Below are 16,423 nucleotides of genomic sequence, written 5' to 3'. Positions count from 1 at the left end.
AAACTCTGTACAATGTCATCACACACACATTATATACACAGTCCAAACTCTGTACAATGTCATCACACACATTATACACACAGTCCAAACTCTGTACGATGTCATCACACACATTATACACCCTGTTTTAGATTGCTTTACTCTAATCCACTTTGAATTCATAAAAAAAAATTCTTTAGATTTTTAAACTTTGACAATTCTAGGGGTGGGGTTGGGAGATGGAGGATAGTGCCAGATGCATCCCTATTAAATCCACACTTGAATAATCAGTGAAATCCTGGGTCACCATCGACTATAGTATTACATCACCTACTATCAATGTATCCTCAAAATAAACCACGTACTTGAAGCCTAGTTCTGTAATAAACTGGGCTACGTTGTCTGACGTGGGACAGTCGATGTAATTCCGGACCAATGTAGGGCGATTCTTGTCTCCAACCTCCGCATTACCTAAATACCTCAATGACCTGTCAATCAAACAGAATTACATGAAACTGTTTGCAGTCTGACTACAAACCACATGTACATGTATGTATGTGAATTTCAGAGGGTCAGAAATAATATCTGGTTATAATCGAATAAATGCATTCACCAATGTTTCGTCCATAATACATTGTTCTTGTTTATACACAAGTTACATTTATTGACACATTAGCACTGTGACATACACCCTTTATACTACACATAAAAGCCCAGTGTGATTTATTACAGAAAAGTTCTGTAACAATTTAAAAAGCAAATTCAGAAAGTGTTTATTATGTTTATGTACCCCTGTAACACACATATTAATTTCTTAAATGACGTGTATACTTTTCCTAAATATTCTCATTGAACTTTTCTAACAAATCCAGGAAATACATGGACTTACTCTTTCTGGATTTTAGTAGCCATTTTAGCTCAAACTAAATGTTAAATGTGCAATTTTAGCTTATTTCCAATAAGTGCGGGTTCGAATCCCGCTCCTGCCAATAAGTGAGAAAGTTTCCCAGTTTACTTTCAGAAGGTCGGTGGTCTCTTCCCAGGTACATTGTATCTGGGTTCTCTCTTCCACCAATAAAAACTGGGTGCCACCAGATAACTGAAAAATTGTTGAGTGTGGCAGAAAACATTAAATCAATCAATATTTCCAATAAAGAACAAAACAATCTATCATATTGCATGTTTCTTGATCTGTTGTAAATAGCAACTCGGCTGTGACACACAGACAGACTGACAACAAACAGAGAGGTTGTCTTATATGGAACATCATAATAGAACAAATCTATTACTGCTGTAGGCAAACATTTAACAATATACCATTCATTTATTATGTCCAATTTTAGTTATTGTCCATTGACATGACACTACTGGTCTGAGCAAAACATCCACAAAATTGAAAAGATAAAGGAAAGAGCTTTGAGATTTATTCATAATGATTACAAAAGCATGTATGAAAATTTATTAAATCAGTCAAAATTACCATCATTTAAAACCAGGAGAATGCAAACAACAGCTCTGGAACCTTTTAAAATCATTCACAAAATTAGCCCAGCTTTTCAACAAAATTTAGTTGTTATAAAAAACTATTCATACAACTTTAGATATACATGTAATATGAATACAGCTTAAGTACCCAGATCAAGAACAACCAGATATGGGATCAAATCTTTCAGATATGAGACAGCAAAGCTCTGAAACTATTTGCCATATTAAGTCAATAAATTTTTCATCAGTCATTTTTCAAATTATATCCTAAATTGGTGTGGGGAAGTAAATTGTAAATGTAGCCCATGCAGACTGTTTCTTACCCCCTTCTTATCCTCGATTCTTCTGTTTATATCTGTGTTTCTATACAGTCCCTGTATATATCTATATCATTGGTGCTATGTGTTTTATGTTATATAGTTGGTTAAAGAGCTCATGTTACTTGTTTACTGTAAATAATTCAGACTTTCAATATATTACAGTATAAACATTGAAAGCCATAAAACATACTGCACTAATTAATTCAACTCCAGTGTAATATCACATTGTAATTATCCTATCGAAAGGGCGAGATCAGAAGATTGATGTCAGATAAAACTCGAAATTCAAATAGTTAGGGGGAGGGTGGATAAAAACTCCCGTAAGTTTCTGTCATCCGACACCAATAAATGTGGCTTCAGTATAGTGTACTGATAACATTCAATGCTTACTGTAAGTTTCTGCCATTGAACAACCCTTTATGCTCACTATCTACTAAATGAGAGAGAGGGAGAGAGAGAGAGAGAAGGGAGAAAGACTTACCAACAATCTGTTTGAACCAAGGAATGTCTGACTCTGAACACTAAAGGTGTGGGAACTGATGTGTTCTCTGTGAAATATAAAGATTCAAACTGAAAGAATCCCAGTATTACTTCTAACCTAAAGATTACTACATGTATAGCCTTATTTCATTACTTAATAAAATGAGCCATTCCTAGGAAAAAGGGCCCTTAAGTATTTTAGTGCTAAAGTGTGAACTATAGAGAACATCTCTCAAAATATTAGAGCAACGTTGATTGTCGTTAAAATATTACAGTCAATCAAAGATGATAACCAACTTGTGATTTGTAATCGTGACCTTTGCCTATACAAGTATGCCAAAAATGACGTCACATTTCTTCATTATGACGTTTTTGAGAAACATTGTTGGATAAGATAAGGGTCTTTTTTGCTAGGAACGGCTCAAATGATAGTGAGGTTTAGGTTTAACTGCTGTGTTTGTATGTGTGACGGGGGATTTCCCACTCCAGAAAAATATGTATGATGTCATTGGGTTTTAGTGTCCTTGATTTTGTACAAGTGACACCATATCCAGGTTTAGAGACTCTACAACACGTTAGTGATAACACATAGCGAATACATTAATAAACAGATTTTAAGAACAACAGAATGAGTTCTCTGAAAAATTCACGTACTGATCTGTGGATTTAAAACATAGTCACGGAATAATTATCAACAGTTACAGTGACTTGCTGATGTTGTGTTACTATGGTAACAGTGTGACTTACTGATGTTAGTGTTAAATAATCGGAAAATTTCATAATCGATAATCGGTCAAAATCGGAAGAACTAGATCGATCAATGATTGATATAATCGGTATTTACACATAGTTAATAAATATTTATTATTTTGGGGTTATTTCCTTTTAGTTTTATGGATATGTGCAACATACACACATCTATTAGCTTATTTACGAAGAATGAAATGGTGTTTTTTTTTATAACCATGACATCCAGATTGGCTTAAGTTTATTTTTATGAAACCTAACTAGTAAGTATTCAGACGTCCGACTTTGGTTTCCATGGGTAGGGAGATATATCAAGTTATCAACTAATCCGAGATTCCTCCGACTCTTATCGCCGCTTTTATATCATGACATGTGCGGGAGAGAGTCAGAGCGGACTCTATAATGAAAAGTGGGAATTCAGCGACACCAGCTAGTGTCGCTGCATTGCCTACCTTTTACAACTTTATTTCACGGATTTACCATCCAAGACGCAGGAATTCGGTTATCGGATGATTATTTTACAAGTTAACCATGACTAAATTGATGCTATTGCCGTGTAAAAAGTTCTAACACTGACAAAAGAAGCATCATTTTGACTTTGGTCACCTCCTCGCCATTCGAGTTCTTTGCGCATAACGTCAGCACACAAATACACAAAATTCCAATCGGCGTCAAAGTAGCCATGATTAACCTGAGGAATACTCATCCAATAACTGAATCCTATCTAGATCAGCGAAATAAAGATGTAAACGGTAGGCAGAGCAGCGACACTGGCTGCTGTCGCCGAATTCTCACAAGTCTTTTCATTATGGAGTCCGCTCTGACTCTCCCCGCACATGTCGTAATATAAAAGCAGGGATAAGAATCAGAAGAATCTTGGATTAGTTATCAACTTCATTATTATTGAGTTGATTTCAATATCCATGATGATGATATCTAAAGCCTTCTTCCTTTTCAAATGTGTTGATTGATATATACATAGTTGATTTGTTTATAATGGGCTTGTGTTCGGGCGACAATCGATTATGAAAAATGGAATCGATAATCGGAATCGACGAGCCAAAAATGATCGATAATCGTTTCATCACTAAATGATGTTGTGTTACTATAGTAACAGTGTGACTTACTGATGTTGTGTTACTATGGTAACAGTGAAACTTATTGATGTTGTTACGGTGGTAACAGTGTGACTTACTGATGTAGTGTTACTATGGTAACAGTGTAACTTACTGATATTGTGTTACTATGGTAACAGTGTAACTTACTGATGTGGAACACCATCTCATGGTCCTGGAAAGTCTCCTGCTGAAGATCTGCACTGTCACACAATCCCTTAAGGCGGTTCAACAGTGTCTCCAGGGAGTTTTCCAGCACGCTACCCTGTAGGAAGAACTCGGTGGTAAGGGGAGCCGCCTTAAAGGCTTGCTGTACCATTGGAGATTCCATGTGTGGATTGTACTCTCTATTGAAATGTACACATTATGATTACACTAATATTGGATAAGCGAGCACAACAGAGTTTATTCATACACGTGTACATAGACATCTGGAGGTTCATTATTCCACTCAACTCATGAAGTTTATGTACAATCTTTGTGTCCTACATTTTTACTTTAATTTCAAACAGGAAAGAGATGGGAAGAAAGTGGTTTTTGGTTGGATTAGTACTCAGGATCTCCAATGTATCACACTCTTCATTGCCTGATGTGAATTCACTACCAGTTTGATTTCAAGTTCTATCACAAATCGACTTGAAACCATTACCCTCTCCATCACATTACAAAACAAGAGGCCCACAGGCCTTATCGGTCACCTGAGTACTAATAAAAAAAGTATCACTACTTCCAAGGGCTATGAAATATGGAAAAGATTTCCTGTTCTGAATATCTAAGCTAAATTCTAATGTTCACAAACAGTATAAAACAATGATGTGTTCTCAAAACTTCAATGCCCTCAAAAGTGCATACACTGATGAAAGGCTTTACATAATATAATAGGTGTAATATTAACATTAAAAGATATGACTAATTTGGACCCATCCTAGAGTCAAAACTCTGGGTTGTGAAATTCATCACCATTTTTGTACATCCTTTTCGGCCATTTAGATTTTATACAGTATCAGCAAACTTACACATGAATATTCTATACTAAGTTTGGTCCCACCCTGGGGACAGAACCCCTACCCCAGGGATCATCAAATTTACAATTTTGGTAAAGGACTACCTCCTCTTTTCAAGTTTGGTCAAGATTCGCCCAGTAGTTTCTGGGAAGAAGTTGTTAATGGACAATGCACACAGACCAATAGCAATACGTCACCTGAGTGACTCAAGTGACCTAATAACTTCCATTACAGAAATAGTTTATGTGGAGAAAGACATTGCCAATATTGATAAATTACAAAATAACCTGTACACCAACAACCTATAGGCATTGACAATGTTGATCAGATGGTACGATATCTTGAAAATTCAAGTATTTTTGCTGTTCTTTAAAACTAATGAAATATTTCGTCTTATCACAGCCACTCGTGGTTGAATACATGAACTGTACGTATCGTATACTGATGTACTATGGTAGATGATTCTGGCATGGTGGAGGTCATCATTTGGTTATACCCTGTGTCTCTATTGTTGGGTTAAGCAAACAATCATCAGCTGGTCATAACCAAGCAACAGAAGACAGATGTAGCGTCTGGGACCCTCGTACATCACAAGACAAACAAGAGGCCCATGGGCCACATCACTCGCCTGAGTCACCTTGGCCCATACTTAAAGATTTTCCATATATATATATATATATATATATATATATATATATATATATATTAGTATGTAAAACTTTGATCCCCTGTTGTGGCCCCATCCTACGGTACCCTCAGGGCCATTATTTTTACAAACTTGAATCTGCACTATGTGAAGAAGCTTTCATGCAAATGTAAACTTCTTTGGCCCAATGGTTCTTGAGAAGAAGATTTTTAAAGACTTTTTTCTATATATTAGCAAAACTTTGATCCCCTATTGTGGCCCCATCCTACCCCCTGGGGTCATGATTTTAACAAACTTGAATCTGCACTATGCAAGGAAGCTTTCATATAAATCTCAGCTTTTCTGGCCCAGTGTTTCTTGAGAAGAAGATTTTTAAAAGATTTTCCCATATTTGTACGTAAAACTTTGATTCCCTATTATGGCCCCATCCTACTCCCAGGGGTCATGATTGTAACAAACTTGAATCTGCACTATGTCAGGAAGCTTTTATGTAAATATTAGCTCCTCTGGCTCCGTGGTTCTTGAGAAGATTTTTAAATGACTCCGCCCAATTTTTGTGATTATCTCCCCTTTGACGGAGGCATGGCCCTTCATTTGAACAAACTTGAAAGCCCTTCTCCCAAAGATGCTTTGTGCCAAGTTTTGTTGAAATTGGCCCAGTGGTTCTGGAAAGGAAGATGAAAATGTGAAAAGTTTACGCCAACGACGCCAGACGGACAAATTTTGATCAGAAAAGCTTACTTGAGCCTTTGGCACAGGTGAGCTAAAACCTAAAAATATGTACGTCGAATTGTTCATTACATATATAAATTATTGCAACATAAGCAGTGTCGCCAACATGATAAACACACTACAGTGCCCAACTCTCAATGCTGATTAATAGCAGACTGCACAGTAAATATCAAAATCATAAAAAAGCCAGGAAAACGTTGGATATTCGGAATATTAAAAGTGTGCATCATTGTGTTGCTATACCAAAAGAAGACAGAACCATCCACAAACATTCACACACAGACTCTCACAAATGGTCCTTTCTCCACAAACAATTAGTGGCATTTACTAAAATCTGTACACCATGACACCTCTCATTAGTAGTCCAATCAGCTCCAGCCTCTAGTTGAAAAGAAAAACAGCTCATACCCATCAAGTCACAGGTACAATTATCAGAATTTTTATTAAAGAGTCTCAATCTCATTCCCCCTCTCTCTCTAAACACACTTGTGTATTCAAATATATAGTATAATGTTTTTCTAATAATATAGATCTATTTATTGATTGAAATTCAGATACCTTAGTATGATCAAATGAATATATTTTTATAACTTTTCAAAAATCACTTTGTATTTGTAAACACTGATCACTTATTTTTGAAAATCGTGTAGATATCATGACACAGGCGTTTGTTTCATAGACTTTTCAACTGTATAATTTACGAAGCCTATGAAACAACAGCCAGTGGTCGGCAAGTTATCTTCAATGCAATAGAATCTGAACTAAAAATCTTCAAGATAGGGTCATTAGACAGTTGTTGAGTGTTCTACAGGAATGCGTTAACCTCGGGTCTTCAAACTTACATGTTAGCGCTATAGCTAGTCTGTGAATTGAATGAGTAGCATTCAATCAAATTCCTTCCTCTTTAGTCTTAACAACAGCTTGAAAAAAAATCTTTTCGGATTTCGAAAAAACAAAACAATGCCGCACGTTTCAGATTTTGGAATGATAGAACACCGAGCCCGATTTGAAAATCAAGCGTCGGGTCGGTGTAATGACCTGAAAGTGTAATGTCCTGATTGACCTGATGGGCAATAATTCTATCTACTCTAAAGCATATTTTAAAAATATGATATTTTAAGATTTGATCTAATTAAATATAAGTTTTTCTTTCATAAAATACTAATTTTTTAAAAATATATGCATTTTAATGCATAATAATTCATCATTTTCAAACCCGAGGAGTGAAATGTCCCGATATTTAGTGTAATGTCCTGATGAGACATTTCTACAAAAATGATACATTTTTACGGTTTTATGCATCCAAATTAATTATGTTTATGAGTTGGTATATATCTTATGATATTCAACTATTATTTTCAATATTTGTTGGTTATTTTTCATTATCTTAGGTTTAAAATAAACCAAGGGTGTAATGTCCTGATATCGGAATGAACTGATGACACGGTCTCTAGAGCGTTATTGAGGTCCTGATGTGTTATTTTATTGTCACAAAGCTTCTTTTGATGATATTTGTTTTCATATTGAATTCTTTCTCAAGATACATTTGTCAAATGATATTTTTAAAAATCAATAATATGGTTATTTGTTATTTTAAACTTATACTACATGTACATCAAAGGTGAAATGTCCTGATATTGGAATGACCTGATGAAAACTGATATGAGTATGATGGATAAATCAAAATTAAATGATAGCTTTGTTCATTACACCGACCCTCAAGACGTTTTACTTTGTTTTATTTTATCTTGGTGACGAAACGTCCCAGAAATCGAGAAGAAGAATCCCAAACGTCTAGGGAACTTATATATTATTTTCCTTCATTGTCGTTCATTCAAAACTATTTTTTGGTTGTAAATAGTTTTGTGTTCAATAAGTTGTCATGTCACGCAATGGATTGTTTTATCTTGATAATTTTTAAAAGATGTATAATTATCTGTTGCATTGATATTGTAAATTAACATATGTCTATATTTTGTCAGGACCCTGGATGTTGTTTCAGAAATTATCACGAATTCATGAAATTTACAAGAAATTTACGAGATAGGAAAGATGATTAAGGTACGAAAGCCTATTTAGTGATTTCACTTCTGGTGATCAATCTCATAAATCCCATAAGCAATACAAAATAGAGAGAAATGAACACGGACCCCTGGACACACCAGAGGTGGGATCAGGTGCCTAGCAGGAGTAAGCATCCCCTGTCGACCGGTCGCACGTACCCGCCGTGAGCCCTATATCTTGATCAGGTAAACGAAGAACTTTATCCGTACGTATAGTCGAAATCAGTGTGCCAAGAACGGTCTAACAATCGGTATGTTCAAACACGTCAGACAGCATTTGACCCAATGATAGGTTGTATCATATAAAAAATGAATCAACCATCCGAGATAATTATCTCGAAATTACGAGAAAAGATCTTGCAATTACCAGATAATTATCTCGTAATTACGAGAAATGATCTCATTATTACGAGAAAAGTTCTCGTAATTACAAGATAATTATCCCATAATTACGAGAAAATATATAATCGTTGTCAAACACATGATATTTTTCTTTTTCTCCTCATTCCTTTAAATTGTGTTAATTTTGGATGCTGTTTTAAATTTAAGAAATCACTTTCCAATCAACGCATGGTAAGTATAGACCATTCAGTAGAAGTTTTAGAAAGTTAACTTATGAGTAAAAGTTTATTCGTGCGATTAGAATACATTTTACAAAGGAAAGAAAACGACGATTTATCATTGCAGGCTTAGAACTGCACCATAAATTGCTTATGGCCCTGTCACACTACATCACGACCTCACTACGTTCTATATATTTTTTAAATCGTGGTGAGATCGTAGTGCGAACGGCATGAATTTGTAATTTTGTCTGTCTTCACGATGTTACGGCGTCCTCACTACGCTCTTATCACGACTCCACTACGATTAAACTACGGCCTTGTTACGATTTCACCACGTTCTCACTACGTTCATCAAGTTCTTACTACGCTCCCACTACGTCCATCACGTTCTAACTACGCTCTCACCACGACTCCCACGACTGCAACACGAGTTTCCTACGCTTCTGCCACGATTGTACCACGATCTTACTACGATTCTACCACGATCTTACTACGGTTCTACCACGTTTCCGCGTCGATGTCGCCACGCTTTGCAGCAGCTGAATCAGATCCAGATTCAGTATAAATACAGCTCAGAACCTTCAGGACTATTGATCCTCCATCCTCAATTCATTCATCAGTTGATCATAATGGCCAAACTGAAGTCTTTTTCAACAGAAAGCCAAGGTCGTACCCAGCAAGATCTACGCTGCCTTACGATTCTCCTCCTCCTTCGCCTAAGTAACAATATAGCAGCTTGGTCGTTAAGTGCCATATACTGAATATGCATCAACATCTCCATCAATATTTCTTGGTCTGGCCTTTCCATGATTCCAAAGAAGCAATGGTCATATGCAACTTTTGTTCAGTTTTTATACCAGTGTGTGGGGGGGAACAGAACGTGATTCGGTCGTGGCTTGCGCGCAGTGAAATCGTAGTGAGGACGTATTAAGGACGGGATGATCTTGGTAGAAACTTACTACAGTCTTCAACAACATAGTATGGACGTGCCGTGATCGTAGCGGAAGCGTGAAGAAAACGTCGTGCAAACAGGATGATCGTAATGAGAACGTAGTGAAAACGGGATGGTCGTATAGAGAGCGTAGTGGAATCGCAGTGCAGTAGGTTTCTTCTGCATCACGATCCCATTACGATGCTACTACGACCAATGCCGATCTAAATACGACCTTAGTACGTCCTTACTACGCTTCCACTACGATCAAATTTGACCACGACCGCACTACGTTTGTTTTGAGCATGTTCAAAGTTGCTCCACGACCATCACGACCATAAAGACCTTACTACGTTCTTACTACGACCTTACTACGACGTACCCGATCGCACTACGATCATCAATTTTTACATGGTCGTAGTACGAACGTGGCCTAGTGTGATGGGGGTATTAAATCAATTAATTTTGCTTTTACGGTAATATAAGCTTATAATAAAGTTAAATTATCATAATGATTAGTGTAAATGTGTATAAAAGTTCAAGACTCTTGTAATTCCGCCGTTCAGTGCACACTGTGATGGTACATATTGCCGTTTGGCACATATCGTCCTTGGCGACGATATGCACGTACCCTCACGGTACATATTGTCCGTTCATGCCAAGAAATTGCTTGCAAAATCCCCGGTGTAGGAAAACCGTAATAAATTAGTGACCGCAATTAAGAGTTATGTGACGCCTAGTACAGCATGCATATGTAACATGATCCTATTGAAGCCAACGAGTTCAGACCGGACGGGATTTCTTGGCATGGTTATGATTTATGTGTATTCAACTAAAACACTCAAATAACCCCATATCATCTTATTTGGTCATTTTTGAAAAATATTTTTGCACACCAAATCTTCCCATAGTTTTGGCGTAAAAATGTGTAATGGCAAAAATTACAAACTGTGATCCCCCCACCCCCACCCCTTGCACTTGACTTCTAAGGAAAGATATCGTAACATATTTGGAATGAATCGTTAGAGAAAGTTGTAATTTATCGCTTGTTAAAATTCAAAGTTCTGCCTCTATTCTGTCTAATTTTATTGACCTTCTAATAAGCGACAAGCATAGGAATTTCATGAAACAAATGAAGTTAGGCAGGTGAAAAGAAATGCACCCTAAATACCTTAAAAAATGTTTCGCGCATACTTTTTGTTGGGATCACCCTTGCATGGTGGCCTTTAAAGTATCACACCGGTAACTATTTTCACTGTATATTACTATAGAAGGAAAAACCACAGGGGCTAAGCCCGTTTTGGTCCCGAACACTCTGATACATGTACCATATTATCGCAGAGTTCGGGCCCAAAACGGACTTGGCCCCTGTGGGAAAAATCATTTAAATCAGTTTGTAAAATTGATGCCAAATAACGCTGTCGGAAATGTTCATTGTCTGCCGACACCGCAAAAAACATCCTAAGCAGAATTTTCGAAAGTATTTACCCGCAAACAAGACTAACCTCATGATCAAATCTACATGTTTGTTGTTTTTTTTTTACATGTGTGTAAACAGCCTTCGAGAGTGCACCTCAGGAAGTAGCCTCAGCTACCAACATCAAATAGTTCCTTTGTATACAACTGATTATATCTGAAAATTACACAACATTTCCTAATCAGGGGTACAGAAATTAAGAGAAAAGAAGAAGAGGAAATGAGAAGAATCGCACAAGAAAAAATGTTTTTTTAAACATATGGAACTACGACTGACAACTAAATGACTAGGCTTATTTTGATTGGACAATTAGCGATGTTATTCCTTTACACATTAGACGATGTTCATTTTGATTGGACAATTAGCGGTGTGATACCTTTACACATTAGACGAAGTTAATTTTGATTGGACAATTAGGGGTGTGATACATTTACACTTTAGACAAAGTTCATTTTGATTGGATAATTAGCGATGTGATACCTTTACACATTAGACGATCGATCCCGATGCCAGCTTATTTTGTAGAATATCAAATATCCCTTTCTTGATGCAGAGTGTGTATTGATACAGTCGTTCGTACTTTTGTTAAAATTATTTTTACTACCACCCACTCTTTCAAATTTTCCGTTCCAAACTCGTCTATATCGTACTTGTTTACCATGCCAAGAAATTCCTAGCAAAATCTACTGTGCAGGAAAACCGTTATAAATCATGATCAGTGACCGCAATATAAGTGAGGCTACTATCAATCAGCATGCTTATGTAATATGGTACTATTGAAGCCAACGAGTTTAGGCCGAATGGGATTTCTGGGCATGGGTACCTGTACTACATGTTGTCGCCGATGATAATATATGCCAAGACAAGGCATATTTTTTGTATCACGGTACATACTGTCGTCGAAGACAATAGACTATTGGAATATATCGTCGCCGGCCGCGATAGATGAGGAGGTTGAAGGGGGGGGGGGGGAGGAGTAAGATAACCATAGATATCTCTCTAGAGAATATATTCTGAATTGTTTAATGGGAATAAATATTTGGAATTCTTGTGCGATTCCAATACCATTTTCAATGGGGGGCCGTGATCGCCTTTTTGTTAATCTCATTAAATGATTACATGTTTGACTTGCTTCATTTTATATATTGATGAATTTCAATTTGAAATATGTTTAATATGAAAAATCTTTTGTTTTTACTTTCCTAGTAGCATTCATGTATAAAACTAGTACCATAGAACTCTCTCTCTCTCTCTCTCTCTCTCTCTCTCTCTCTCTCTCTCTCTCATACCAAAAACAATCTGGAAAACTGTTTGATCTACATCTACCCCAAAATTACTGTAGGTCATTGTGCGCCAATCCAGCTGAAATGTTATTGCACCTGTCTTCCTCCGAAAGGAAGCCTTTGACTAAATATCAGGACAATATCTGTATCCGTAATGAAAAGGCCATGAAAACTGTCTGACCTATTTCTAGTCCAAAAGTAGGTCAAGGACGGACCTATCCAGCTGAAATGCAAACTGACCTTGTATTCCTCTGAGAGGAAGCCTTTGACTAAATATCAGGGCAATATCTGTATCCGTCATAGAAAAAAAAAAATCCCGGAAAATTGTCTGACCTAATTTTAGTCCAAAAGTAGATCAAGGATGGACCAATCCAATCCAATTGTCTCTGTTCATGCTCAGAGGTGGGGTAGGTACTGCCGGACTCGGTAAGCGTAAGTCGTGACTAACGAGATGAAACATATTCTTACATTTTCCTTCCACTCTTAGATACCAATTAAAAGTGTTCACATTTGGTAAATGACCGAATCTCTCTGAAAAGAGGAAGAAGGGAGGGGTTGCAGGGGCGAACCCAGGAATTGAAGATAGGGGGCGCAACTTCATGAGGCAGGTACGGGGGCTGGGGGCCGCCTTAAGCCCCTGGAAGCTGCTGAATTTTATAGGGCTTGAGATATATCGCATATGTAGTAATTTCACTATTTTCTTTCATTTCTAATGAAGTGAAATTGATAAAATGATACAAATTTTAAGTTTTTTATGGAATAAAATATAAGTTCTCCCAATAAAAATAACAATAAATCAAAAGGTATTGTCATTTATTTCTCTGAGAATGGAAAAAACATTATTGTTTCTTTTAACGTTTTGTTTTTCTAAGCAAGAGACCATGATTTAATTTAAATTTCAAAAGTTTAGAGAGGGAGAAGGGGGCAGAGGGCTGCATGAACTGAATAAAGGATATACATGTAATATATCAAATTAATTAAGGATGTATCCCCGACATGCGTAATATAGTTCTAATGATGAGTCAAATTTTGTTCTTATGGTTAAGATATGGCTTTGGTAGTACATAAGTGATGTCGCACCACCTCCACTAGTTTCAAGTCTGGATATCCACAGTTTAGTCAAAGAATGCACTGACAGCTGGAGTACTTAATCTTATGAAACAATCGCACAGTACTCGCGATCGACAAAAAATTTCAATTTTTAAACAATTTTGCTAAGTTTAACTATGAACAATTGACAAATCAGTTATGAATGTTTCAATTACTGGTATTATATGAATTACACTTTCTATCTAGAGAAACAGAAATATTTTATACATACCCGATTTGAACTTAAACTTACCAAAATATTACATGTACATACATTCTACCTGTATGACAGATGCTATACATAACTCAGAACAAAGGTTTAAGGATTCATCGATGTGAAAAGCAGGGATCTGAGTGGCGGATCGAAAGGGTGGGGATTTCGAGGTTTTAAATAGCAGTGATCTTAGTGAAGACCTTAACGGGTTCCGTGGATGCTGATATATATGGAAGGGGACTTCAGTGGCGGATCTATAGAGGGTGTTGGGGTTCGTGTTAGTGGATAACTTAGCAGAGGCTGAATAAGTTCTAATTATCATTCTGCTTGGTGACCTTCAGGTTAGAAAATTGCTGAAATAGAAACTTTCTACATGTAATTCATGTAATGCTATATCTGCCAATGTTTCCAATCCAAAATAATTAGCGCCGTGTTGTTTCCGCAGTACACGTCTGTCTTCACAACGCAGATCAAGTGGTTGAAATTGTCTTCACTACACACATTATCTCCCCCCCCCTCTCTCTCTCTGGACGATGATACCTGTTAAGTGAGGACGTTCTCACAATGTCTAGAAGAGAATACACAGATATGTTGTTGTAAAGGCAAATATGTATTGTGTTATATATAGCTATAGGGATACCTATAAGAGTTTATCTAATACTCTCTTTCGAATTGTGAAAAAATGGTTTTGAGAGAGAATATTTGTGGGAACATGTCCCCACATCACTTGCCCTCACTAATCTAATATTTTGTACCTACATCTTTCACGTGCTGTGGATAACGTTTATGGGGATGTGATTGTGAGGACAGAATTTTGTCCTCATGGTGTACTTTCTGACCTCACGGTTTCTATCAAATGGTTAAAAATTGTCCTCACTATACACGTTCTCTCTCTCTCTCTCTCTCTCTCTCTCTCTCTCTCTCTTAATGGAGATAATTTTGTTAAAACATTTTAATATGTATAAAAGAATAAAAACATAGCACAAGAACAGTTTTTAATATAACAAGTTTTATAATAAGAAATAAAACATTCCAAAGTGTGTCACCGTTTTGGATTTGACTTCAATATATTCTATCACAGATAAAGCATTTGTCACTAGCACAATGGCGTACGTCAGACGCTGAACAAAATAAAAGTCAGTACTATAAATACTGTCCTTAGGCTGAACACACTGGGCGCTGAACTAGTATTACACGTGTCACAACAATGAGGGCGAAAGTTATTACACCACCGCTCTGTCACATTCACTTGCTGGGAGCAAAAGTCTGGGAGTCGGTCACCATAGGGACAATCTGAAAGAAAATCATTATATAGTCGCAAAGAATATTCTAGCTCAAATCAAAACCTAGAATATTTCGAATCTTCAGATTATTCTTTCATGAAATCGAAATGCATGCATCCAATATAGATCTGGAACATACAACACACTGATATAATTAAACTCGTCAAGTCAGCATAATCTTGTAACAGAAAAATCCCCCCTTTCCAAGAAAACCCCCTAATTTTGTAACTTATTTAAATACAACACGTATATCAGGAGGCCCTCAATTAAATTTTGGATGAAAAATCCTTAAAACAAGATTGAACGGTTGATTAAAATATGGTAGTGATTGGAGATTAGTTTTTAATCTCACCTGGACTGCGAAGACTAAGCAGGTTTCTACAGGTTCCACAACAATAGGCAGATAGCCTATTATCATAACACGAGTGTCGACCTCGCTCCGTAAGAAACTTCCCACAACTCTGGCCGTTAATTTCAGCGCGATCTACACAGATATGGGGTCTGTGCTCTGTGGGTTTGTCTGTGATAAAAGGACGCACGGAGAAATCAGGAGCGGGTGTTGTCGGGATGAGTGTCCCGAAGGAGCAGGTTTTGCAGCAGTCGGTGAGAACGTTTGGATCCTCCACCATGTTACAGTGGAAATCTTTACAGCCCAGAACTCGATCTCCGTACTCGCAACCTATCCACACAACAAAGAACATAAAAATGGTTAGTCAACAAAAGTTTTACATTTACACGAAGAGTTTAGTATTTTAAACATTAACCAAACACGAACCTGCAATCCATGAATAATGTTTAGAACAAGATGAACAACAGCGGGCTCGGACCTTTTCCTTGTAACAGTACTGAGGTAGTTCTTTAATCAAATCATCACAAGTTTTATTAATGAAGGCAATTCCCGGCTGATCCCCCAGAACGCACGAATCTGTAACAGAATGTTAGAATTATGAACAGTGTGTCAAAGTTCAAATGTAAACATATGTACCGATAACTTCGTCTGCGAATGTTTTGG

General features: G+C 36.9%; 1 protein-coding gene across 1 annotated transcript in view; it reads right to left on the bottom strand.

The window, feature by feature from the left end:
• The window catches only part of LOC125645665 (uncharacterized), a 48,223-nt gene that overhangs the window by 19,382 nt on the left and 12,418 nt on the right, over window positions 1-16,423 (bottom strand). The window contains exons 15-20 of the mRNA XM_048871341.2: window positions 16,187-16,336; window positions 15,764-16,090; window positions 15,249-15,421; window positions 4,277-4,469; window positions 2,266-2,332; window positions 345-467 (exon numbers count right to left, since the gene is read on the bottom strand). Of these exons, the coding sequence (XP_048727298.2) occupies window positions 345-467; window positions 2,266-2,332; window positions 4,277-4,469; window positions 15,249-15,421; window positions 15,764-16,090; window positions 16,187-16,336 (1,033 nt within the window). The remainder of the gene's footprint in view (window positions 1-344; window positions 468-2,265; window positions 2,333-4,276; window positions 4,470-15,248; window positions 15,422-15,763; window positions 16,091-16,186; window positions 16,337-16,423) is intronic.

The sequence above is a fragment of the Ostrea edulis genome, chromosome 6, assembly GCF_947568905.1.
Source record: "Ostrea edulis chromosome 6, xbOstEdul1.1, whole genome shotgun sequence".
NCBI classification, from domain to species: Eukaryota; Metazoa; Mollusca; class Bivalvia; order Ostreida; family Ostreidae; genus Ostrea; species Ostrea edulis.
Note: the sequence above shows the minus strand (reverse complement) of the source record. Positions and strands in the feature narration are given on the sequence as shown.